Genomic DNA, 25,208 nt, shown 5'->3' with positions numbered 1-25,208 from the left:
GCGTGGACTCAGTGGGCCAAATTGTATTGTATCTAGAAGTTGGTAAGATGAGCCAAAGAAGGCATTGGGATTTAACAACAAGTGCGAGATGTTGCTCTTTGGCAAGTCAAACTGGGGCAGGACTTGCACGGTAAATGGTAGAGCCCTGGAGAACTGAGAGATCTGGGTGCACAGGATCATGGTGAGTCAGGTGTGCAGTGCATGCGAAGATGCGTTAGCATATTTGCCATCATTGGAAAGAGTATTGAGTACAAAAGTTGGGACATAATGCAGCTATGCAAGTCGTTGATGAGACAACACTTGGAGTACTGTGTTCTTGTCGCCCAGCTACAGTAAGGATGTTAAGTTTGAAAGAGTGAGGAAGTGATTTACAGGATGTTACCTGGATTTGGGGAGGGGTTGGATAGGCTGGGATTTTTTCCTTTTAAGTGTTGGGGGTTGAGGGGCGCCTTATTGAGATCTACATGATCACGAGAGGGCATGGATAAAGTGTGCTCACAGTCTTTGTGCGAGGGGATAGGCTTAAGGGTGAGAGAAAAGAGATTTAAACGACCTAGAGGGCAACTTTTTCCATTCTGATTAGTCCGTATCTGGAATGAGGTGCCCGATGAATCTATAGCAGTAGATACAATTATGACTTTTTAAATATATTTGGACAGATATATTTGGATAGCAAGGGTTTAGAGGGATATTGGCTAAATGCAGGCAAATGGGACGAGTTCAGTATGCCGCCGTGATCAGCATGGACTGGGTGGGATCAAAGATCCTATAGCGGTTCCGCTGTAGGATCTTTGGCTGGGACGAAGTGCCTGCACGGCAGGGACGCGAGGGGCCGAAGGGTCTGCACGGCTCTGACGTCTCTGCGGTGCCGATTCGAAAATGCATCGTCCGTAGCCAATGGGAAGCCCCAGCGACCCGGAAGTGATGCTGAACCGACCAATGAAGATGGAGGATAGTGAACGAGAGCCTCTGATTGACCGACGGGGAGGCCAATGGGCGTGGCGTGTCGCCGCAGCGGTCGGCCAATCACTACTGGCTATTTTGAATAGGTCCGCGAGCGGCGGCTTCGAAACGGTCAGCGCGCGGGGCGGGAGAGTGGGCACGAGCGGCACCGGCAGCGGGACACCGGGATCCAGCGGGCACGAGCACCGAGATTCGGTCTCCGCCTCTGCATCGACTAGACGGCGGCGTCGGTTGAAGATGCGGTCGGAGGGTGAGGCGATCACCGGGCATGTGGGCGCTGGGTGGGGGAGAGGCCGGGGCGGTAGATCCCTTCCCGTTGGGTTCTTTCCCCCGGCTGAGGGAAGCCGAAGGGTTGTGGGCAAAGAATTGCTCCTCTATAATCTTTGGGGGTGGGTGGGTGGGGAGGTTGTTGATGGAAGGATGGTATTGTTGGGGGGATTGGATGAGGGCTAGTTTGGGGGGGAAGGGGATAAGATTCTGTGCGGGGATTTTGGTGAAGGGTGGTTTTGTAGGGATGGGTTTTGGTGAGGGGTGGTTTTGATGGGAGTGAGAAAGGGAAGCGGGTGTGGGCAATGGGTGTCCATCCACCTCCTGTCACTCTGAGGGTTTCGGCCCGAAACGTTGCCTATTTCCTTCGCTCCATAGATGCTGCTGCACCCGCTGAGTTTCTCCAGCATTTTTGTGTACCTTCGATTTTCCAGCATCTGCAGTTCCTTCTTAAACACTCTGTATTGGGTCTTCCTCTTCCCCCACCAGGGGTGAGGATAGGAGTGGGGGAGTGCAGGATAGGATGGACATTAGGGTGCACAGAGCAGGCGTCTAGGGTGGGGGTATGTTCACCTGTCACCAGGCAGCATCTCTGGAGAGAAGGAATGGGTGACGTTTTGGGTCGAGATATCACAGTGGATATTTGAGCACGTCTTGATGAATAAATAACAAATTGTGTGAATTTTAAATTGTGTAGTGTGATAGTTTTCACTTGTTCACCATTTGATTTCCCCCCACCTCCTGTTGGCCCTTACTGGTCTTGCCTGCCATTTGAGGAAGCGAGAATCCTGATCTACCCTGGCTCTTCCTGGTGCATTCTCTATGTAGTTCTTGTATGAAACCGGGGTGATGAGTTTAGGATACTCAGCAAAATGTAACAGCAAATTTATTTTCCGTACTTTTTTTTTCCCAGTGTTTCGCTGTAGATGTGCAAAATGTTTTTTGCTACTTGCAAAACAAAGATTGAAGAAAAGTGCACCAGCCATGACACTACTCAGTCTTCCAACTGATGTGTTGCTTTATGTTTTGCAATGTCTTCCTGCTCAGGATATTCTGCATTTCAGAGCGGTGAGTTCATTTACTTAACTGGTGAGATGAGAATGCAAAAATTAATACAATTGTGGTCGAACTCTCATGTCAAAAGAGATGCAACAAAACTTACTTCAAATGTGGCATATTATACTATTGAGTCCACAACCAGAGGATTTGAAGTTTCTGCAGTAACCACCAGTGTCGAGTGCTCCCTTTATATGAGCAGGCAGATACGTGGCTGTAGATCTTGTGTTCTTTTCAAAAGGCTGGCAAACCTGTGAGATGATGGAGCTCTGAATGACATTGGTTGGGTATTGAAAGGTTAAACTATGGTGTAGGGTCTGAATTGGCTGTGGTTGGGTTTTTAACTGTACAGCTGAGCGGATCTCTCCAGCTGCAATAGCCTTGGAACGCAGTGCCACGGACAATTCAGTCACAAGTGTAGCTAACCAAAAGTTCTCTCACAGAGGAAAGGATCTCTTACCTGAACTAAAGTGACCTGGAATTACAATCTTTCCAGAAATTAAAGAATGCTTTGTTCTTAATATAAATTGTGTAAAATGCGTACAACTGAAATGCTTCAACTCCTGTCTTTCAGGTACACCCTCTCTTTAAATCCATTGTTGACAATCACTCCAGTGTATGGGCCCATGCAAACTTTCAGGAGATATGGCCTTCTCCAGTAAATCGGTGGCTCTTTGAAAGGTATGGTTATCAGATGTGTCTAGATGTGTGATTTACAAAGAACACAAATAGAAGCAGCTATGGGCATTCTGCTCCTGGTGTCTCCTCACTAAACAATCTAGCCAAGAATGATCTGTTACTTTAGGACTGCTTTCCTGCACAAGGCCTCTATCTTTTGATTGCTTTGTTGTCTAACATTTTTATGAATCTTTGTCTTGAATACACTCAGTAACTAATTTCCTACTGCTTCTCCCCCAACCGTTTCTTTATTGTGTCCTGAATGGATGACTTTATGCTTTGAGACATTCCTCTGGACTCAAGTATGAAAAATAAGTCATCTTGAACTCTCCTCGCATGAGTATCTGCAATTTCTTGTGTATACCCTATTACCACTTCTAGATTCCAATATCTTCCTTCTTTTGATATGGGGCTAGCCTCATTCGTTGCTCATTAGCTTGTCTTGTTTGGGTGCAAGTTATTCAGTTTTGCATTAGCTTGTTGCGTCATCACTTATAGTTGGCTAAATGGACCTTGTGCTAAACTAGCAAATGTTCATTTAAGCATTGGATAATCATTACTTATGACGAGTGATAGTCATTAAAGAGCCCTTGAATAGTCAATGAACAAGGAACATTGTCCCTAAATGCATGAAATGCAGATTACTAATTGTTAGAACGTAGAATAAAACTGTTGGTGTTAAACTATTAAAGCCAAAATGTTAATTTATTTGCGGATTGGGGTCAAGAGTAAATCTTTGCTATAATCCTCATGACACTCTGTTCTAGGGCTGCAGAAAGTGGAAACTTTGAGGCGGCAATAAAGCTAGGGATAGCATACCTTTACAATGAAGGACGTAAGTATTGATTCTGCTTTAAAAAAATTCAATTGACGATTTACAAGAACTGTTGGATGATGAATTGAACGTAATTTTCTCCCACAGAATCCCACAAAATCCGATTTAGTTTTACATTTCTCCAATTTGGAATCCAGAATAAGCATCTTCTCTAAATGGGTCTTATTTAAATGTAGAGATTGTCGATGCTTGTCCACTGTATTCATGAAAGAAGTGGTGGAATGAAATGGGCCAATATTCTGAGCAATTTTTAAACATGGCAGGCCTGTGGTTAAAACGTGACTTAATGGGTCTATACTTGTGTTGCTTTCCATTAAGTAATGAAATGCACTTATTCCCAGTTTCAGTTGCTGATGAAGGCCGTGCTGAAGTGAATGGACTGAAGGCCTCCCACTTCTTCAGCCTTGCCGAAGGTTTGAATGTTGATGCAAGTCCCTTTGTGTGGCTGTTCATTAGACCACCGTGGTCTCTGACTGGGAGTTGCTGTAAGGCCGTAGTCTATGACAGTTTAAAGAACGAGTGTCTGTTACAATCAGTAAGTTTTTGATAAATCAGTAAGCCCTGATACATCTGTCCATTGAATTAATTTAATATTGTGTTACATCTGCTAATTTTATGTTTTGGCTCATTATAGTAAACATGGCAGTAATTTGATACTTCTGGGAAAACTGCTGTTAATTGCTCTGACCATTTACATTAAATGGATTGGTATTGGTACTGGTGTATTGTCACGTGTACTGAGATACAATGGAAAAACTGTCCTATCCAGTCAAATCAAATTATACATGAGTACAACAAGCAGTACAATAAAGAAAATGAGCAGAGTTCAGAATGTAGTGTCACAGCTATGGAGAAATAAAGATCGCCTTCCAGTTCTCCAGGAAACTTTCTAATTTCCTTTGTTTTTTGCTAATATTTATTTTCAAGGAACCTTGTGAATGTAAAATATATTAAGACATTCACTTATAGATTAACTTTCATAATTGCGTACAACACATGGTAGAATTGAAATACCTTGCTGAATACTATTTTGTAAAAGAAGCGATGGATTAAGATATTTTCTTAGTTGGTGCATATTATGTTTTAATTGGGCAGAGGTGCTGAATGTTATAACAGATTCAGGCAAGTTCTTAGATCCTGTATTGTCTTTTTTAGGCTAATGTTGCATCGCTAACTTACTGTTTGGCCAAAGTTCTGAGTCTCTTTGAGGTTGGTACCTTGGTTATTAAACTTAATCTTTCTGAGTCCACTGGCCCGGCATCATCTTCTGAAACCCTCATGCATGCCTTCTGTCACTTCTGGATTTGACTTTTTGAATGCTATTCTAAAGCCTGTAACCGTCTATGTTTGTGTTGTTTTACTGTGGTCACGATGCTGATTAATCTAAACATTGACAGTTGTCTATCTTTCACTGCTGAGACTTGCAATTCCCTCCTTCACTCCCTGTTCTGATCGTGGTAGTTATCTGCCCTGATAGCTCTGTTATGTTTCATTTACTTTAATACTGTTGTGAAATTTTGCAGTACACCTTACAATATTAGTTTTTTTTTAAATTAATGCCTGAGTAGTATTCTATTAAATAAACGTTTCCTTTAATTTAGGATGAAGAAAGGCAGAAACAGGCTATATCAATGTTTGAAGCATCTTCTAATCATGGCTGCTTGCCAAGTTCTTTCTACCTCTGGGAGGGAAACCATAAAGAAACAGTAAGTTTAGATTTAGCGTTGAATTTCTGAAATGGAATACTCCAACAATGGCGCCTGCTCCGGGTGGGTTTCCATAAATTGCTAATGTATGGCTCAATCTTTCAAGAGGTCTGTCCTATTGAGCTCTGGCTGCAGCTTTCAATGAGAGGTTCAGTATTTTTGCAATGGCCGTCTATCTATTACGGCTGGCTGAACTTTAGACTGATCATTTCTGCTAGTTCGTGCCCTCCCTCTGTTGTTCCGTTCTTCACCTTCTCTTCCATTGCGTTCCAGAATGTGCAGCCTTCAGTTCACATCACCTCTATTGGTCTCTCTGCCCTTCCCTACTCCATTTGATTGTTACTGCCAATCAAACCCTCCACAGCACTATCCACCCATTCCTTGCCATCTTGTGCCCCATCCTTTTTCCTAGCTCTTTATAGTGATTACTTTCCCTCCACTTATTCAATCAATGAACAATAGTGCATGATTGTCACATGTACCTAGGAATGAAAGTGAAATTCTCTTTTTGCATGCAATTCAGTAAAATCTTACTATACGTAAGTACAATCATACCCAAGTCAAGAGTGTAAGACGAGTAGATTACACTGAGGCAGTACACGAGAGTCGCTATGTTTGCATCTCTAGGTGAAGGGTCTCGACCCAAGACGTCACCTGTTCATTTCCACAGATGTTGCCCAATCCACTAAGCCTCCTCCAGCAGCTCTCCTCTTGTGTTAGAGCAGGACTACCTGTATCCTGAATTTTGAATTCAACCCTATAAATTGTTTCCAAAAAAATAAAAGAGGGCTTGCTGATCTTTCCTATTTCCCTGCATCAGCCTGCCACTTTTCTTCCTGCTGGATTTTTACAGATGGTCTTTGTTTTGCTAGGTAGCTGATCCTGGGAGGTATCTCCAGAGCCTGAGGACATTGCGTGATTATGCAACCAAAGGGTGCTGGGAAGCACAGGTGTGTGTGGCAGGTGAAACGGTAGTGTTCTTTACTACCGTTCTTCTAACTGGTTATGCAGATGGACAGTGGGAGAATTTAAAATTAATATTATAGTGGGACATCTAAGTTCTGTTCAGTCAGTGATTATAAAACAGTGTTTATTACTTGAGCAATTTTCATTGTGGGCTGGGTTGAAATCTGCTAGCTCTGTGCCTGTAGTTCTACGAAACACATTGAGACGGAATGCACATTGAAAACATATATTCATACTGAAGGTAATCTTATCCAGAAGGTAATCTTGTTGTGGACTTGAGCAGATCAAATACAATTCATTTGTTGATGGGTGTCACACAACCTTCTTTCTTAAGGATTGCAAAATCCCAGACTTCTAAATAGTAAACATTCTCCATCATCACCACCTGTCTTCTATTACCACAACAACTTTGATCCAAATTGACAACTTGCCTCAGATCTCAATTGAAGCATACACATTTCATACAGGATTTCACTACATAGATGCAAAGATGATTTTCCTGGCTTGGGTATCTGCCCACATGTTCAACTGAGCCCTGTTACATCTTGCCAACCGGAAAACGGCTCATTTATGCCAGTTCTTTCTGTTAGCCAGCCAATTTGCTATCCACATTAATATGGATATGCAGGGAATGGAAGGATATCGATTTATGTGCAGGCCAAAGGACCTGGTCTTTGTGCTAGCCCCTGCAGAATGAGCTTTTATCTTCCACACAATAACCTTTTGAAGTGGCATATTATGAAATGGTTTCTGAAAATCTAAGAATATTTACGCATTCCCCTGTAATTTGTCAAACATGATTCACCTTGAAGAAAATAATGTTGACTTTTCCTGGTTATCTAAATGCTCTGCTGTAGCATCTTTAATAATGGTCTCTAACATTTCCCCTGTGACAGATATCATACAAACTGACCTGTTGTCGCCTGCATTTTGTTTGAATGAAGTGTTACATTTGCTAAAATCACACAGTAAGTGGTTGATCAGAATGGAGATGACCATCTTTCCTCGTGAGGGTTATGAAGCCCAATCAACTAATGTATTCAAGATCATGCTCAATCGGTCTTTATATCCTGAGGGAATCGAATAAATATGGGCTTGCTGAGATAAATGTTCTTATCAATTGCAATTCCTTCTGTTACCGAACTTCCCGCAGTCTAAAGCTTTCCTCCTCGCCAGTCATCACACAGCAACCGGTAGTGGCATCTATTTAAGTATGCCTCTGGCTTCTGTGATGACATGGTCTTGTAGTAATCTTGCCTTTAATTTTGGAATTGCATGCTACATCTTTATAATTCTGTTTCAGTTGACGTTAGCCAAAACCTGTGGAAGTGCCAGCCTGTGTGGACTGAAATCTAAACCTAAAGACCATCTGGCCCAGATTTTTCAGTCTTCCTATCCATCCTTCAAACAGAAAATGTTCAAAGTACAAAAGGGCATGAATGACACAATGAGGTAAATGCAGATATCGTCAGTCTGTTGTTTTGTTTAAAATTGATTTTTTTTTTAAAAGTATTCAATCCTAATAACTCATCTAAATGCTGTCAGTTTTCCACACTGCATGTCAGAAAGGTTATATTGGCCTTGAAGGGAATTTAACGCAGATTTACTGAAATTACAGTGGGCTAAAAGGGTAAATGTGTAGGAGTGAGTTGCGTAAATTAAAAGCACTTTTGACTGTATGCTTGATGGCTTGTATACAGAGGATGTTGCTCGCGGTTAATTTTTTCCAATGTTGTTACACTTCAAAATCTGCACATTACAGAGATCAAACAGTGAATAAAGTCGCATTCCTAAAGTCTAGATCACTGCTAGAGCTAGATCACTGATGGCATGCAATCATCACACTCACAAAAGAGCAGTGGGAATCTTGAGCACTCCTCCCTGCAGTGGTTTTGATCCTACAGGGATAATTAGAGTGAAATCAATAGCTTCTCTTTAAAATAAGTCAATAATATAAATCAATTGTGGGTACATGGAGTCATTCTATTCTGCTCAGCTTGCTCATGTTCTCATGGTCACTGCTCTCTTGCTGTTTTAATTTGCCTCAATAAAGCAACTTGATGTCAAATCATGTCACTCGATTAAAATCAGAAGATACTGGAAATGATTGGCAGGGCAGGCAGCTGGTGAGAGCTGTAGAAAATGAGAACTGTTATTGAACATTGTATCATTCCCATATAGTGGCAGAGAGTCCAATTACGCCGTGAACTAACTTGCTAAATAAGCCACCTTTATGCAATGAGTAATTTGTAGGCATTACTGATGTTTTTATATTCAATAAAGCAAATGTTTAATCTTTTGGGGATAGGTTCCATTTTGAATGTTCCTGTATTTAAGCAGGGAAGTAGAGCGAATCCAGGAAATTATAGGCCGGTGAGCCTCGCGTCAGTGGTATGGAAGCTATTGGAGATTCTTTGGGGTAGGACTTACTTGCATTTGGAAGAGAATGGGATTATTTGGGACAGTCAGCATGGCTTTGTCTATGGCAGGACATGTCTTACAAACTCGATTGAGATTTGTGATGAGGTGATTAGAGGGTAGAGCAGTGGATGTTATCTACATGGTAAGGAATTTGGTAAAGTCCCACGTGAAGTAGTTGGGGCAGGTACAATAACATTTAAAAGACATGGATCGGAAAATTTGGAGGGATATGGGCAAATAGATAGGGCAACTTGTTTAGCATGACTGAGTTTGGCTGATAGGCCTGTTTCCATCCTATATGATTCTAGTTACAGATATGTGCGGAGAAATGTCAGATGGAGTTTAATTTGAGCACGGGTGGGATGTTGCTCTTTGAGATGTTGAATGCAAGTGGAAAGTATATAGTTCATGGCAAGCCCCTTAAGAGCATTGAAATACAGAGGGATCGAAATGCATAGCTCCCTGAAATATGCAAGATAAGTAGATGGGGTGGTAAAGAACTCGTATGGTATGCTTGCCTTCATTAGTCGGGGCATTGCTTTAAGAGGTATGACGTCATATTTCAGCTGTATGGTTTCCACATTTGGAATATTGTGGGAATTTTTGACCGCCCCATTACAGCCCTATCGGAGAAGGTATAGAAGAGGTTTACCAGAAGACTGCCTGAATTATAGGGTATAAGGAAAAGTTGGGCAAACTTGGATTGGTTTCTCTGGAGTGTCGGAAGATGAGGGGAGATCTAGTAGGATAGACTGTCACAACATTTTCCCCAGGGTAGAAATGTCAAAGATGAGCAGGTAATGCTTTAAGGTTGGAGGGGGAAAAGTTTAAAGTGGTGTACAGGATAAATGTTTTGCAAAGTGAGTGGTGGGTATTTGGAACGTGTAGGCAGGCAACAGAAATTACTTTAATTTGGCACCAAGTTTTAGTACAGACATTGTGGGCTGAATGGCCTAAATCCTCTGCTGTACTGTCTGTGTTCTACGTTTAGCGCCATAATGGATATAGTTCCTGTGGTTTAGAATAGAACTTATAGTTACCTTGCAGGCTTTACCTTGATGTTGAGAGACATTTTTTACGCACTTTGTGGATGACCGAATAAAATCTGACCCATTGAAAGAAGAGGTTTAGCCTCTAGATGGATTGTTTTGCTGGTTGGAGATCTGCTTGTGTAATTCCATTTTCTTGAAGCGATTGCTTCTCCCCTTATGTTTGTTTAATATAGCAGGGTACTGTCCGACCTGCACATTCGCCATATCTTCTGCTATTTTGTGCTGCTTCAAAATCTGCAGAAATCAATCCTGTACAGAAATGGCAGTTTTGTAACCAGCAGTTTTCTGTCTCTGCAGGTATATTTTAATCGATTGGCTGGTGGAGGTGACCAGCATGAAGGACTTCTCCAGCTTGTGTCTGCATGTCACTGTGGCCAATGTGGATCGATACCTAATGCTGCGCTCTGTTCCCAGGGGCAGACTCCAGTTGCTAGGGATAGCTTGTATGGTTATCTGCACACGGTAAAGTTGATAAGCTGCGATTTTACCTTCATAAAACTGGTGCTCAGAAATGTTTCTTCCAATTTGAAGTCTTCAGAGATTTCTTATTCAAATTTCTTGCTCCATAGTTTTATTAGTAAAGAAATCCTAACTATTCGCGAAGCAGTCTGGCTAACGGACAACACTTACAAGTATGAAGATCTGGTACGAATGATGGGAGAGATAATTTCTGCGCTTCGAGGAAAAATTAAAGTGAGTGACTACAAGTGCTATGCAGAACTGAGCCAAGTGGTATTTGTTCATAGTGAAACCTTTAATGATAATTGTAGCAAAATAAGCTTGGGCAATAAATTAACTTGTTTACACTCTTGACGGGACTCCCCATCTTCAGTTTATCTGTCATATGCTTCCTTTTTCTCTCTTTATCCAACCTTCGACATCTGACATTTCCTGTACTTGTTACGCTAGGTTTTCACTCTCACAGGAAACCTGTTGGTCCAAACACTTTTTTCCTTCTTTGTGCGGTTATAGATTCACCTGCAAATTCTTAATTAGTACGGGTGTCAGAGGTTATGAGGAGAAGGCGGGAGAATGGGGTTAAGAGGGAGAGATAGATCTGCCCTGATTGAATGGCAGAGTAGACTTGATGGGCTGTAAGGCCTAATTCTGCTCTTATCACTTATGACCTAAATGGATGTCCCAGTCTATCTTGCCAGGTCTTGTCTTATTTTGATGAAATTAGCCTTTTCCCCAATTTAAGATATTTATTTTTGGGCCATGTCAATCTTTTCCTATTAATACTTTGAAAAATATATTGAGTTACGCCACTAGCTCCAAAATGCTTATTACATGAATAGAATAGAGAGATATGGGCCATATGTAGGCAATGTAGGTTTGAATAGACATCTTGGTTGGCAGGGACGATTTGGGCCGAAGGGCCTGCTTTCTGCTGTATGACTTTATCCTCCTCCACCAGTCCCTCCACTTAGTTTAGTTTAGAAATACAGCGTGGAAACAGGCCCTTCAGTTGAGTCCACGCCTTCTTCTTCTTCTTGCGAATGAAACATAAACCAAAGGAATAGTTAGATCTCAAGCCAGGTGTTGAGCAGCCAGGTTGTTGTCTCTGTGTCAATGTCTGCCAGGCCCTGAGCTCCATTTGGTGGGTGGTGGTAGAGTGGGCACCCCGAGATTACATGGTTGGCTGTCTGTTGTTCTGCTCCGCATTCACAGGCTGGGCTCTGGCGGAGCCCCAATCTCCACATGCTGGCATTGAAACTCCCATCTCCAGTACAAAGTCTGCTGAGCTTCACCCATGCTCCTCTGGGGAGGGCAGACCCTAGACAGCTTTTATCTGGTGAAGAGATGTAGCGGTGTAATGGAGATGAGGTTGCCTTCCACTTCTGTGACCACATGGTGGCTGTCCAGTGTGCTTTTGAGTCCACGCCGATCACCCATACACTAGTTCTATCCTACACACTAGGGACAATTTACAGAAGCCAATTAACCTACAAACCATGCAGGAGAAAACCATAGCACCCTGTGAAACCCCACGCGGTCACGGTGAACATACAAACTCCGTACAGACAGTACCCATAGTCAGGATCTAACCTGGGCCTCTGACGTTAATATTCTCTAAGATAGGGTCCGCGGTGTTCCTTAGGTCATAAGGAATAAGAGTAGAACTAGGCCATTCGTCGCATCAAGTCTACTCTTCCATTCAATCATGGCCGATCTATCTCTTCCTACTAACCCCATTCTCCTGCCTTCTCCCCATAGCCTCTGACACTTGTACTAATCAAGAATCTTATCTATGCCTTAAAAATATCCACTGACTTGGCCTCCACAGCCTTCTGTGGCAAAGAATTCCACAGATTCTGCACTCTGTGACTAAAGAAATTTCTCCTCATCTACTTCCTAAAATGACTACTCAAACTGTGCTCCCTCTATAAACTAAAGAAGTGTCTCAACCCGAAACGTCGCCCATTCCTTCTGTCCAGAGATGCTGACAGTCCCGCTGAGTTACTCCAGCATTTTGTGTCTATCTTTGGTGTAAACCAGCATCTGCAGTTCCTTCCTATACATTGTACCCCCTCTGAGCCGTTTACACTGGCATCTAAAGTTTGCGGCAATTGAGATCCCCTCGCACCAAACCCCTGTTTTTGTCCCATTACTATTTTTGCCATTTACATGATCTGTCATTTGCTACCCTTCTCCAGTTAGTGGGCGGGTGGTGATATCAGTGAATTGTCTTGTCCAGACCACAATGTGTTAATGAGTTACCAAAAATTAATTTTGGCTCTGAAGAAATCAGAATTTGGTGACATTTAGATCACTACATCTGAATATTTTTCCAAGTTTAATTGTTGTAGAATGAGGGAGGTGGTTAAAGTTGTGATGTAAGGCGATGTTGTGTTCGATAAATCACCCGATTCAGACAACAGAGTTTGTACCACAAAGTATTTTATTACACTACCTAATAAGGCTCATAGACTCACGTATCCGCCTACACAGCAAAGCGCATCGCTGGGTAGTGAGCTGGTGTCAACCTCCTGGCACCGTTCGCGACACGGTCCAAGGTTGGGGTTTTCTCATGCTCTGGAAGGGCACCTGGCGCGGTTCTTTATGGCGTTTCCCGTCCATTCAGACGGCGCTATACCCCCCTCCCATGAGCCAATCATTATCCCGACCAATCAGGCCGTGCCACACTTAGCCTGTTGTGCACTCTGTTTCTTCACTACTTGCGGAAGTGGGTGCAGGTGGTCCGCCCAACTATTGCGGTGTTTTGCTCAGCAAACCCAGCCATAACTAGACTTGTTTGGGGATATCTTCGAACATCTACTTGGTTTCGAAGGGTTTGGCATGCTGTGCTGCTAATTTAGCTGGCAACTCCATTTTAGCTAACATGGTCTGTTTGACCCTTACAATATAGGAGGTATGGAACAAGGTTTCCTGCTTCAAGACTGAGTTTTGAATGACCACATGACATTGAAATTATTTTGTTAACTCATCTCATGGTTGACTGCAATTCATACCCTGGTTTGTGTTTATGTATGTTATAAATTGTGTGTTCTCAATTAATGAAATGTTAACTTTTCTGTGTTTTGTTCATGACAGTGTTTATGAGAACTTTAAAGCCAGCTCTCAACATGCAGTGCGTAGTTAATGCAGACATTTTTTTTGCAGACACCTACTATTTTAGATTATGCAGAAGTGCTACTGGCAATATCTCCGTTAGAAAGGCACACAATGCATCTATTTAACTACATCTGTGAGCTTTCACTGCTATACACAGACATCTCTGAGTATTCCCCAGCCATGACCACTGCTGCTGCCTTGCTGTTGGCTCGAGTACTCCACAAGCAAGGTTAGTAAACTGCATTATGGTATGCACTATACACTGTTTCCTTTTGTTCAAATAGGTAACGTTTTAAGATGCTGTGTTGGCAAATGCAGAATTCTATGCAGCTGTGGAAAAGAATTCTGCTACATTTTAACGTGTCTCTGAAATTGGTGAAACAGGACTTTTCCATTGTAGACCTGGTCATTGTTTTAATTGAAAATGGATCAATTTCCAGTCATTGAGGGAACTGAAGTATATGTGGATTGTGCTAGAAGCTGGCACTGAAAGTAGATCAGCTGTCATCTTAAAGAACGGCGAAGCAGTCCCAAAGGGCCGAATCCCATTGCCACACCATTTTTGTGTTCTTATGCAGAATAAAAATTAATTTATTTTTTATAAAACAGCAATTGAAAAATGGGGAGTCTTCAAACCAAGACTGATTGTATAGAGGTGAGAGCCATCTGGTCTTTGCCTAGGTAGATCATGCTGTCACGGCAGTAGTTCAACTACTGGATTGGCTAAAAAATGATAGGACTAACGGATTGTTCAATAAGATGCATGTACAGATCAATGTGTAGATTTAACTAGTTGGTAATCATTGGGCATTTATTGCAGGAGGAATTGAGCACAAGTGGAGGGTCTCTGAAATTGTACAGGATGCTAGTGAGACTGTTCCTGAAATACCGTGTACAGGACTGGTCTCCCTGCCGCAGTAAAGACACTCTTGTGATAGGTGGGATGCAACAAAGATTTACCAAGACAATCCCTAGAATAGGGTGGGAGGGTGGGATATGTGGCAGATGGATGTGGAGTGTTTAGAGAGGATGCTAAAGAGGTTTATCAGAATGTTACCGGATTAGAGAGTATCAGCTATAAGGAGAGGTTTGATTATAAACTGGGATTGTTTTCCCTGGAGTTTTGGAGGCTAAGGGGAGACATGACAGAAATTTATAGAGGAAAATAGTTATATTGTCAGAATCCTTTTTCCAGGGTGTATATGATGAATACGTTAGAACTTTATTTATCCCAGGAGGAAATACTAGAGGTCATAGCTTTAAGGTGAAGGGAGGATTTTTTTTACACAATGTGGTCGGTGACTGGAATGAGATGCCAGGGAGATGCTGAAAGCAGATACGATAGCAACTTTCAAGAGCCATTGAGACGAGCATGAAGGCAGAGAATAGGGGTATGGATTATGTGCAGAAGGATGGTGTTAGTTTAATGTGTTGTCGTGGTTAGCGTAGACATGGTAGGCTGAAAGGCCTGTTCATGTGCTGTACTGGTCTATGTACTTTCAAAGAAGGAATAACATTAAACCCAGCAACATAAACAAATCTGGTGTAATCCTGGCAATGAGTAAGCAGGTATAGGAGCAGCCTGCAACAAGATCTGAATATGGATTAGTTAACATCAATCAACAAAACTGTTAAAACTAAACTACACTTTTTGAGTTTACAAGGGTTGGAACTAATTTAAAAAAAAGTTGAGAGAGCTTAACGTGACAGCTAAACAGCAGAATTGAACTCTGAGGAACGCCATGGATATATATATTTTCATTTCCTAAGCCAACTATGGCGAGCTATTGCTATTGAAACTGGAGAAAGATTGCAGGATGAAGAATAGTTTACAGGGAGAAGGCTGGAGATGCTGCTTCTATAGAGTAGGGGGATGTGATTGAAATGGTGAATGATGAATATGTTCCCACTGGTGGAAGGACTGTGACTCGGAGACTTATGTTTGTTAGCTAAAGCACCGGAGGTAAGCTGAGGGTAAAGTTTAGACAGTGCTGTAGAATTCTGGCATTCGGCAGAGATGTGGAAAATAAGCTTTTGGGGATAGGGAAGAGGGCAGAGAGTGGAGCCATTTTCATTACTCTTGCCACCATTTGTTCTCAGTTCATTACAAGGAAGAAGCGCTCGCGTGTTCAGTGACAATTCTGGTTGAAAGCACATAAGTCCCTGTGGCTGTGACACTGTCTTTGTCTTTTCCTCTGCTCCTCTTCTAGCCCTCCCATGGTCAAGCCAGCTTACAGAATCTACTGGATTTACATTAGAGAATCTAATTCCATGTGTTATAACCTTGCATAGAAAATGGTGAGTGCAACCAAATGGCATCTGTGTCGTGTTGTGTATGATGTGCATGTCCAATCTTAAATTTTCAAATAGTTTTTCCCAAGTTGTAAAATTGCCCAACACACTTTGAGCAGTCCGTCTGCATTAATGCAGCTTTTACCGATCGCCGGTTAAATGTTTACAGGTCTCCATGTTCAGGGTCATCAGTACCATCAATATTTCATGCAGCAGTTTCTTGGGCAGTGCTACCATTAAACAACTATATTTTATGCCATTTCAAAGGCAATCTATAATACTCCTCCATGAACTGCAGAAAGCAGAGTTCAAAGAAATTGCATAGTAATTGATAAAGGGGCTTTGCTCCGTAGGTTATTTCCATTTCACTGAGGATAATGGCTGGATATAACATAATTGTTTAATGTAACTTTTCATACTTGCTCGTAAATGGTAGTATACAGTAATTTTATCTTTTTTTAAATTACCTTAATTTAATCATGTAGACAAAAAATACTGGAGAAACTCAGCGGGTGAGGCAACCTCTATGGAGAAAAGGAGTAGGCGACGTTTTGGGTCGAGACCCTTCAGATTTAATTTAATCATGTGCATTTATTAGAGGGGACAAGGTAACAATGTTAAGAGATGAGAAATTAATTATTCTGCATGATTTATTCTAAAAAATCTCTGCTAGCTTCCATAATGAGGTGCCCAAGGATTACAGGAAAGTCTCTCTTACTGCTGTGAAGCAACGATTTGAGGATGAACGCCATCAGCAAATTAGCAAAGAAAAGGTAGGTTATTCTAGGTAGGGAAGCTAATGTGATGTATTGGTAAAGCACCAAGAGCAATCAAAACTATCAGTCAAATGGCAAATTATGTGTAGGAAAGAACTGCAGATGCTGGGTTAAATCGAAGGTAGTCACAAAATGCTGGAGTAACTCAATGGGACAGGCAGCATCTCTGGAGAGAAGGAATGGGTGACATTTCGGGACGAGACCCTTCTTTAGACTGATATCAGGGAAGTTGGTGGGACAGAGATAGAATGTAGTCGGAGACAGTAAGACTGGTGGGAGGAAGGGGGAGGGGATGGAGAGAGAATGCAAGGGCTATTTGAAGTTAGAGAAGTCAATGTTCATACTGCTGGGGTGTAAGCTATCCAAGCGAAATATGAGGTGCTGTTCCTCCAATTTGCGTTGGGCCTCACTCTGACTCTCTCAGCACTTTAACTCCCCCTCTGATTGGGAATGAGAGGGGGAGTTAAAGTGCTGAGCAACCGGGAGATCAGGTAGGTTAAGGCGGACTGAGCGGAGGTGTTCAGCGAAACGATCGCCGAGCCTGCTCTTGGTCTCGCCGATGTACAGGAGTAGACACCTGGAACAGCCGATATAGTAGATGAGGTTGGAGGAGGTGCAAGTGAACCTCTGCCTCACCTGAAAAGACTGTCGGGGTCCTTGGATGGAGTCTAGGGGGTAGGTAAAGGGACAGGTGTTGCATCTCTTGCAGTTGCAGGGGAAATGGGGGGAAGGTGGAGCAAGAGCGGAGCTGCGGGATATCGAGGAGACCTTAGTGAGAGCCTCTTCTATAATGGAAGGGGGGAACTCTCGTTCCCTAAAGAATGAGGACATCTCTGATAAAATTGAAAATTATGTTGGATTTATTTGCTTAGTTTCATAATTGTTTTAAATTTCCTTCCAATAGCTCCTTGAATGTCTGTTGTTATTTTGTGGTCATCGTTTTCGCTGACTAGTTTTTTTTTTTTATTCCAAATTTAAATTTCACTGCAGTCAGGGTGTTCCAGCATGTGCACATGTCCTCAGTTTCCAACTATCTTTCCTCTCTGCTCCCCAGGCAAAATTTATGGCTATGTGCGTCCTTGGGATTCCCTAATTTATAGATAAAAGATTTGCCAATCTATTTCTCTTGAAATTTTTTGCCAATTGTACTTCATCATTTATCTTGGCTTTTATATTTAGTCTAATTTTCCTTGCCATCAAACAGGGGTGGGGGCGGACACCACATGCAGAACTGCCCAGACAATCTCCCTTGTAACGATCTTGAGATGCTTCATATCACATCTGCCTCCCAAACCCAGGATGATTTACTGCAGTCCCCCTCCTGTTGATGCCTCCTCCTGATCTGCCCTTTATGCATTATTGATATAAACTTTATGAAATAATTGTCACGTGTCCTGACAAGCATCCACGCTGATTATTTTGTTTGACTTTAACCCAAAACTACTTCCTCCTTTGAATGGGAAAGTTCCCTGGATGCTTGTCGCAATACAAACATCAAAAGTTGGTACGGCCAGAGTAAAGGTTCTTATCACAGTAACTTTTGAAGATAAGTTATTGCAGTGCTTTCTGTTAACTCTACATTTGTGTCACTGTTAGGTAATGGATTATGTTGAGCTGTGTAGTCTGCTAGGAATAAAAGAGGAAAATGAACCTTCATCGCTTTCTGATCACACCAATCCTGAGATCCACACATTTTTGACGTCACCTTCAGGCAACAAAACAAAACGGTATGAATTGTCGTAAAGCTTAATTAAAGATATAACAAAGATTCACGTCAAGCAGTTGCTCTGACCAAGTAATTGTCATGTTTTGTGACCTGGTTTGTTCCCACTTCTCAAAGACATGAACGGTGGGAGAGTCAGAGGGGAGCTGGTGGCTATGTGAGGGAGAGTAGGTAGTAGAAAAATAAGAGGGAAAATGCAATTGCTCTGGGTTGGCTAGGACTTGATGGTCTGAATGGCCTCCTATGTCATAAGAAAAAATAGTTTAAAAAAAAAAAGTAATATAAGGCTGAGATGCTGTCTGATTGGTAAAGTCTTGTGTCTGCAGCAGAGACATCTCTTGTCACCTGTGCAGTACCCTCAGTCTCCACATTCTTCCTATTCCTCATCCAGTTCCCGCAAATTTATATTACCTGGAGGGCTTTAACTAAGATCAGCTTTTCTATTTTTGCACCATTTTGAACTCAATGCTAGTCATACTATCTGTACCTATTCTCCACTGTGGTTTGTGGGAAATGATGTTGGCTGAGTGGAGGTCCATTGCCTGCAAGACACTGCCCCAGTGTCTCAGCCTGAGGAAGAGAGCTTGCTCAGCATTAGCCTTTAAATTTACCACAACATTTGGTACAATATCGCCTTTCGGTTACTCGTAAATTGGGATACTTGGCACGTCAGTTTCTCATGCTGACTTGCACTTTGAGAGTGTTATATTCAGGACGGCAGAATGAATAACAACTTACACACAGGTTGGCTGGAACATGAGAGAGAGAGATTTATTACCCAACATTCCCTGCTTATATACAACACCAACTCATTAACATATACATGAATATGCATGAATACATTACAGAGAGCAACAGTGGAAAGAGATCAAACAATGTTCCCACAATAATTAAATGTTATGTTAACATTTAGTATTTATCAGTCATAGAGCTGTAACAGCACAAAATCAGCCCTTTGGCCCACCTTGTCTGTACTGGCCAAGTTAGCATATTGGGCTAATCTCATTTACCTGCTTTTGGACTACAGCTCTGAACCCTTAGGTCTGCAGAAATGCTTAAACTCACCTGGCCCACACACTTCAGTGGCCCGCGCACTTGATCTTCAGGGGCAATTTGCATGTTTGCAAACAATATATTTTTTGGGCTTAAGTTCAATTGATCAGTTGCTAGTTTTCATGAGAATTTTTATTCCCTTTGTTTAGACGAAGAGAAGATAGTTTTCGAGAAGACAGAGGCAACTTTGTGGCAACTCCTATTGTTGAATTGTCTAATCATGAGGACACGTTCCTGGGGGATTTCCTCGATTTGAGTTTAGACTTGTCCTGCACAGGGTATGACGGAGACCAGGAAAGTGAAGAGGAGAAACATGTTGATGGTATGTACATTTCTAATTTATACACTTCACAACAGAAATGTAAATGTATCTTGTGAATGGCTTCCTGAATCCCAAACAATTGCTCAACTTGTCCCGTTTTTGTGACATCTGCAAATTAAGTAATCAGCCCCACTACTGATCCCTCAGAACACCAATGGTCTAGACGAGCCAGAATAACACCCCTCCACTACTACCGTCTTCTACGGCTAACTAATTTTGAATGTAATGTACTGCCGAGTCACTATAAACACCTTGTGCCTTAATCTATTGGATCAGCTAATAATATGGCCTTTGCCATTAGCTTTACTAAAGTGCAGGCAACATCCATGCCCCACTCTCATCAATCACCTACATCACCTCAAAAAAAATTAAGATATGACATCCTAATTACTTGAATCAGTCTCCCCTGAATTTTAATCCCTCAGAATGGGAGATCTTAACTATTTCCTTCATCTAGTCCCCTCGTGATTCAGAATGGTTTGATTTAATTCTCCCCTCTGACACTTGTTCCAAAGAAAAATCCATTCTTTCCTCCTAGCTATTTTCATAAGGTCATAAGTCATAAGTAATAGAAGAAATAGGCCATTTGGCCCATCAAGTCTGCACCGCCATTCAATCATGGCTGATCTATCTCTCCCTCCTAACCCCATTCTCCTGCCATCTCCCCATAACCCCTGACATCTGTACTAATCAAGAATCTATATATCTCTGCCTTAAAAATATCAATTGACGGCCTCCACAGCCTTCCGAGGCAAAGAATTTCACAGATTCACCACCCTCTGACTAAAGAAATTCCTCCTCATCTCCTTCCTAAAAGAACGTCCTTTAATTCTGAGGCTATGATCTCTAGTCCTAGACTCTCCCTCTAGTGAAAACTTTCTCTCCACATCCACTCTATCCAAGCCTTTCACTATTCACTAAGTATGAGCATTATTCAATGAGGTCCCCCCCCAACTCCACCCCTCATCCTTCTAAACTCCAGCGAGTACAGGCCCAGTGCGTTTAAACGCTCATCATATATTAACCCACTAATTATTGGGATCATTCTTATAAACCGCCTCTGGACCCTCTCCAGAGCCAGCACATCCTTCCCCAGATATAGTGCCCAAAATTGTTCACAATACTACAAATGCAGCCTGACCAGCGCCTATTAGAGCCTCTGCATTACATCCCTATTTTCCCAGGATTCCCAATAATTTTCCTAGGTCTGGCAATATTCATAATCGCTCTGCACTCTCACCAATCTAGATTCAGCCTTCCTGTAATGAGGTGGCCAGAACCATGGTCTAGTTGATGTGGTGCTAGCATAATCTCCCGGCCCTCATTAGTGCCTCCATGGGGATTGCCTTCTGTATGGACACGTCACCCATTCCCTTATTTATTTGTCCTGCTACCCTATACACATCTACAGGCCTATCCTTTGTGCTCACACTGTTCCTTGATATCTGTCATCAGATTAAAACGTTCCTCCACACCAACAACCTCACAGACAATTTTATTTGCATGTAAACTTCTTGAGGATGCCCTCCAGAATTGGGCCTGTATTGGTGTTAGTTTGTTATTGTCCCATGTATCGAGATACAGTGAGCAATTTAGTTTGTATGGTATCCAGTCACATTTTACTAAACATAACTACAATCAAGCCGTACACAGGTACTACAGGTAGCGCAGAGAGAAAAAATAGCCAGAGTGCAAAATATATATTACAAAAAAAGGGGCCAGAATGCATAAATTCCAGGAGTAGAATAAGACCATTCTGCCCATCAAGTCAATCATGGCTGATCTATCTTTCCCTCTCAGCCACATTACTTTCACCCATAACCCCTCACACCCATACTAATCAAGAATCTGTCAATCTCCGCCTTAAAACTATCCATTGACTTGGCATCCACAGCTGTCTGTGGCAATGAATTCCACAGATAAAACCTTCAGACCACTATACACCCTTCAACCATTGTCTGGTGCATCTTGCCACTGCACCAGTTTTGGATCTCATTTGCCGCAGCATTTTCCTTGGCCAGCCTACCATGCGAGTTCTTATCAAAAGCCTTGTTAAAACCAAGTAGACTAAGACACACTGCCCTTGTGTCCTTCACAAAGAATTAAGTCATATCTCAGAAAGGATCTCTTAACAAATCCAAGCTGTCTCTCTTTAATTGATCTGCATGTGTCTAAATTAAGGTTTATTCATGCAGTCTGTGTCATGCAGGCTACTCGCTATGAAGAGTAGCTGTTGCTGAAGTAACAAGTAATGCCATTATTTCAGTTGGCTGCAGTGAAGAACCCTCTGCCACTTAATATTTCCTCTCCTTTGCATATGAACTTCTTTGTAAGTGTGTAACCAGCTGGTCCACAAGGTTGAACTCGATGTCTTGTTACAGGTACCGATGTTGCTGGGGTTGAGGCCGCAGTAGTGGTAAGTGGGAGTTGTGCAGGGCCAGATGAAGAGAGTGAAGACAGCTTGATGGGTGAACAGTTCCTTGCGGGGTCACAGAGATGTAGCCGCAGTGAATCTGCAGCAGCATGGGCTTTCCAAGAGTTACAAGGGGAACTCAGCTCCGGATACTCCTCTGTGACCAGCGAGAGCTCCTCCCGCAGCACGGAGAGCTTGCACGTGGTGAATGAATCAGAGCAGGAAGATCGGGGCCGTAGCTTACCTCCTTCTCGCAGGAGGCCTATCAAGCGCAAGAATGGTGCAGAGCATGATAAAGAAGACTCAAACCTGGGTTTGTGTGTCTGAAAGAGAATTGCTGTTTAATTGGAATGAATTTCATGAGTAAAGTAATTGGTTCTGCACAATGTTCTGAGGTTTGAAAAAATCTAAATTAAGAGGAAATGCATTGTACTAAATTGTCCTAAATGTTTTACAATGGCAACTTGCCACAGTGGTGGGAGCTGACATGATCTGGCCTATCGATGACTCTTTGGCAATGGTGCTGAAGTTTTTGTTTACATTCCTATAACATTGGGAACATTACATTTAAACACATTTATACCAATCTTTCCAATGGTTTCTTCTAGCTTTAGACTTCCAACATAAGACTTGAGTGTGAAACAATTTAGTATTGTACAATTTGGTACAATGTGCACATTTCCTTAAATGCCTAGTCATATCAAGTTTACTTAAGTATTGGCCAAAATGCCCAATACACTGAACAAATAAACTTTCATTGTGCATCTAGTTTGTTATGTTAATATATGGGTGTTGTGTTTGGCGTTGGGGCTGTTTGGGCAATGATTTGGTTTCCAGATTGACGCATGCTTCATGTATCAATGGAAAATGTGCTTTTCCATAGCTCCCTGCATGCAGCTGGAACCTGCACAGACCAAAGTCGCAAATGCTGCCATTTCTTGATTCAAGGCACTGAAATAGCACTTTTGTTTGTAGCCACTGCCTTTAAAAAGAAAACAATAATGTTAAGGAGACTCTAGAGTCACTACTGGCTGTTCAACACTAAAACTAAAGTTCATTGTCTTGGTGTGAGACCATGTTTACAGCTGTTTGACAAAACCACTTCATCTTGTTGTTTTAAAGGTAATTACACTTCTAACTATTATTTCTCCACAGCATTGGGTCTAGCAATAGATGCAGAGGGAGGTCTGTTTGTACAGTGTCTGATATCTGGAATTGGTCAATTTAGTGTTTTTCTCAGCTGCATTTTTGTCAGTGTGAGAAAAGTATACTTCCATGTATTTGGGAACTTGTGCATGTGGTCATTTAAATTGATATTAAGTGTGTACAGATTGATCAAATGGAAGCCTACTGCATTTGTGCTGAAGCTATTGATGGACTTGACAGTTAAATAATGCAAATAATCACTGCTAAAATTGGAATATAGGCAAGCTGTGAAAATGAAAGCTACAGTGCAACAATTGTTGTAGTAGAAAGTTATTCAGGGAACATTTTGCAAAAAAAATGCATAGATTAAATTGCAAACAAGAATTAAGACTTGATGGGCAATTGGCCCTGGAAAACGAGCAGGTGTATAAACCAAACCAAGTGTTTTTTAAACTTTGGATTATGTTGACAACTGAGTGCATTTTTATTTGAAATGAATTTAATTTCATAGTTTACGTTTTCATTGTAAATGAAATTCAATGTATTTTTGTAAAAAAAAATTTAAATGGCTGCTTTGTGATCTCACTATTTTAAAATAAGGGGTCTGGATATGGAAATATGTGGTGGCACTTTAGAGTATCAACTGGTTCTGTGGGGAAAATTTACAATGGTCATTCTTAAGTTTTGTTTTGTTAAACAAATCATAGTATCTAGCGTATTGAATCAATACTGTTTTCTAACTTCATGCTATGCCCCACTTTGAGTTTCCAATTTGCCTCTGAACTTGGCTGTTAAATGTCAAACACACTCGCAGTTGGAGAAAATCCAGACCCAAATATACCTGACTTGACACAATGGCAGCTATCAAATTTGAGAAAGTTTCATACTGGGAAAGTAATTCAAAATGTTAGAATTACTACCTGAATTTAAAACTTTTCTGGAACCACAGCCGCTTATCTCTAAATGTTAGTTCTGTATTTGAATGTCATTCTTTGTTGCATACACTTTCTCTTTGGCTAGCCTATCTATTTAATAACTGTCAAATGTATACTTTCTTACATGCAGTGTCATAGTAAAGATATGTTCAAAGTGGTTAACTGATGTGTTGTCCTGTGTTTGATTTGAGGGAGGTTCGCCGTGAGTTCTATCACTAAATCTCATGCTACAGCATGTTTGTCTGTAATCCACATCCCATCGTTTTGGATAAGGAGCAATAGAATCGCCATTGGGAAATAAGAGATCGACTTTGTATTTCCTTGTACAAAATTTGCTTCAATATATATTGGCCATGATGATGTGAAGATGAGAAACAAGCAACAGCAAGAGTCAGACTTTTGAGCCTACTCTACCTTCCAGCAAGGTCAGAGCTAATCTGCTCCTGATTTCAACTCCATTTTCCCATCTTTTCTCATAATCTTTATGCCCAAAACCTATCTCTGTCTTGAATAGCTGTAATTAATTTGCAAGGCTCTCAGGATAGAGACCGAGAAATGTTCACTGCCTTCTGTAAGAGGAAACTCCTGCCCTCCTTAGCATTCGGTGGGTGATCACTTTATTCTGAAACTCTACTCCTGGCTCTAAAGTAAAGTCCTCAGTGTATAATTAGTCAAGCCCCCTTATAATATTCTGTTTCGGTAGAATCCTCATTTGTGTTCCTGGAATTAAACAAATGTTCATGTGTTTACTTGCAGTAAACCACAAAATCGAATTTCTGAAAATAAATATTGAATCAGGGCAGAACATTCAGAATTTAGACTTAAAAAACATATGTTGGCCAGCAAGTGAGGTCATAGGGAATTAGAGTATAATTAGGCCATTCGGTCCATCAACTCTACTCAACCATTCAATCATGGCTGATTTATTTCTCCCTCCTAACCCCATTCTCTTGCCTTCTTCCAATAACCTCAGACCTGTACTAATCAAGTAATCAAGAAAGCCTCAAAAAGACTGGCAGTATCATCAA

At 41.7% G+C, this 25,208-nt stretch overlaps 1 protein-coding gene across 1 annotated transcript; it reads left to right on the top strand.

Annotated features, from left to right (window-relative positions):
• Nucleotides 1-1,049: 1,049 nt before the first annotated feature.
• Nucleotides 1,050-24,342, top strand: ccnf (cyclin F). The gene is made up of 17 exons (XM_033040723.1): nucleotides 1,050-1,213; nucleotides 2,144-2,298; nucleotides 2,861-2,967; nucleotides 3,732-3,799; nucleotides 4,141-4,334; nucleotides 4,955-5,008; nucleotides 5,401-5,505; nucleotides 6,378-6,455; nucleotides 7,775-7,923; nucleotides 10,242-10,406; nucleotides 10,514-10,637; nucleotides 13,569-13,749; nucleotides 15,731-15,818; nucleotides 16,486-16,585; nucleotides 18,185-18,315; nucleotides 19,514-19,686; nucleotides 22,068-24,342. The coding sequence occupies exons 1-17, from the start codon at nucleotides 1,201-1,203 to the stop codon at nucleotides 22,424-22,426; spliced, it is 2,244 nt and encodes a 747-aa protein (XP_032896614.1). The 5' UTR covers nucleotides 1,050-1,200; the 3' UTR covers nucleotides 22,427-24,342.
• The last annotated feature ends 866 nt before the right edge of the window (nucleotides 24,343-25,208 follow it).

This window comes from Amblyraja radiata, chromosome 22 (genome assembly GCF_010909765.2).
Source record: "Amblyraja radiata isolate CabotCenter1 chromosome 22, sAmbRad1.1.pri, whole genome shotgun sequence".
NCBI lineage: Eukaryota > Metazoa > Chordata > Chondrichthyes > Rajiformes > Rajidae > Amblyraja > Amblyraja radiata.
Note: the sequence above shows the minus strand (reverse complement) of the source record. Positions and strands in the feature narration are given on the sequence as shown.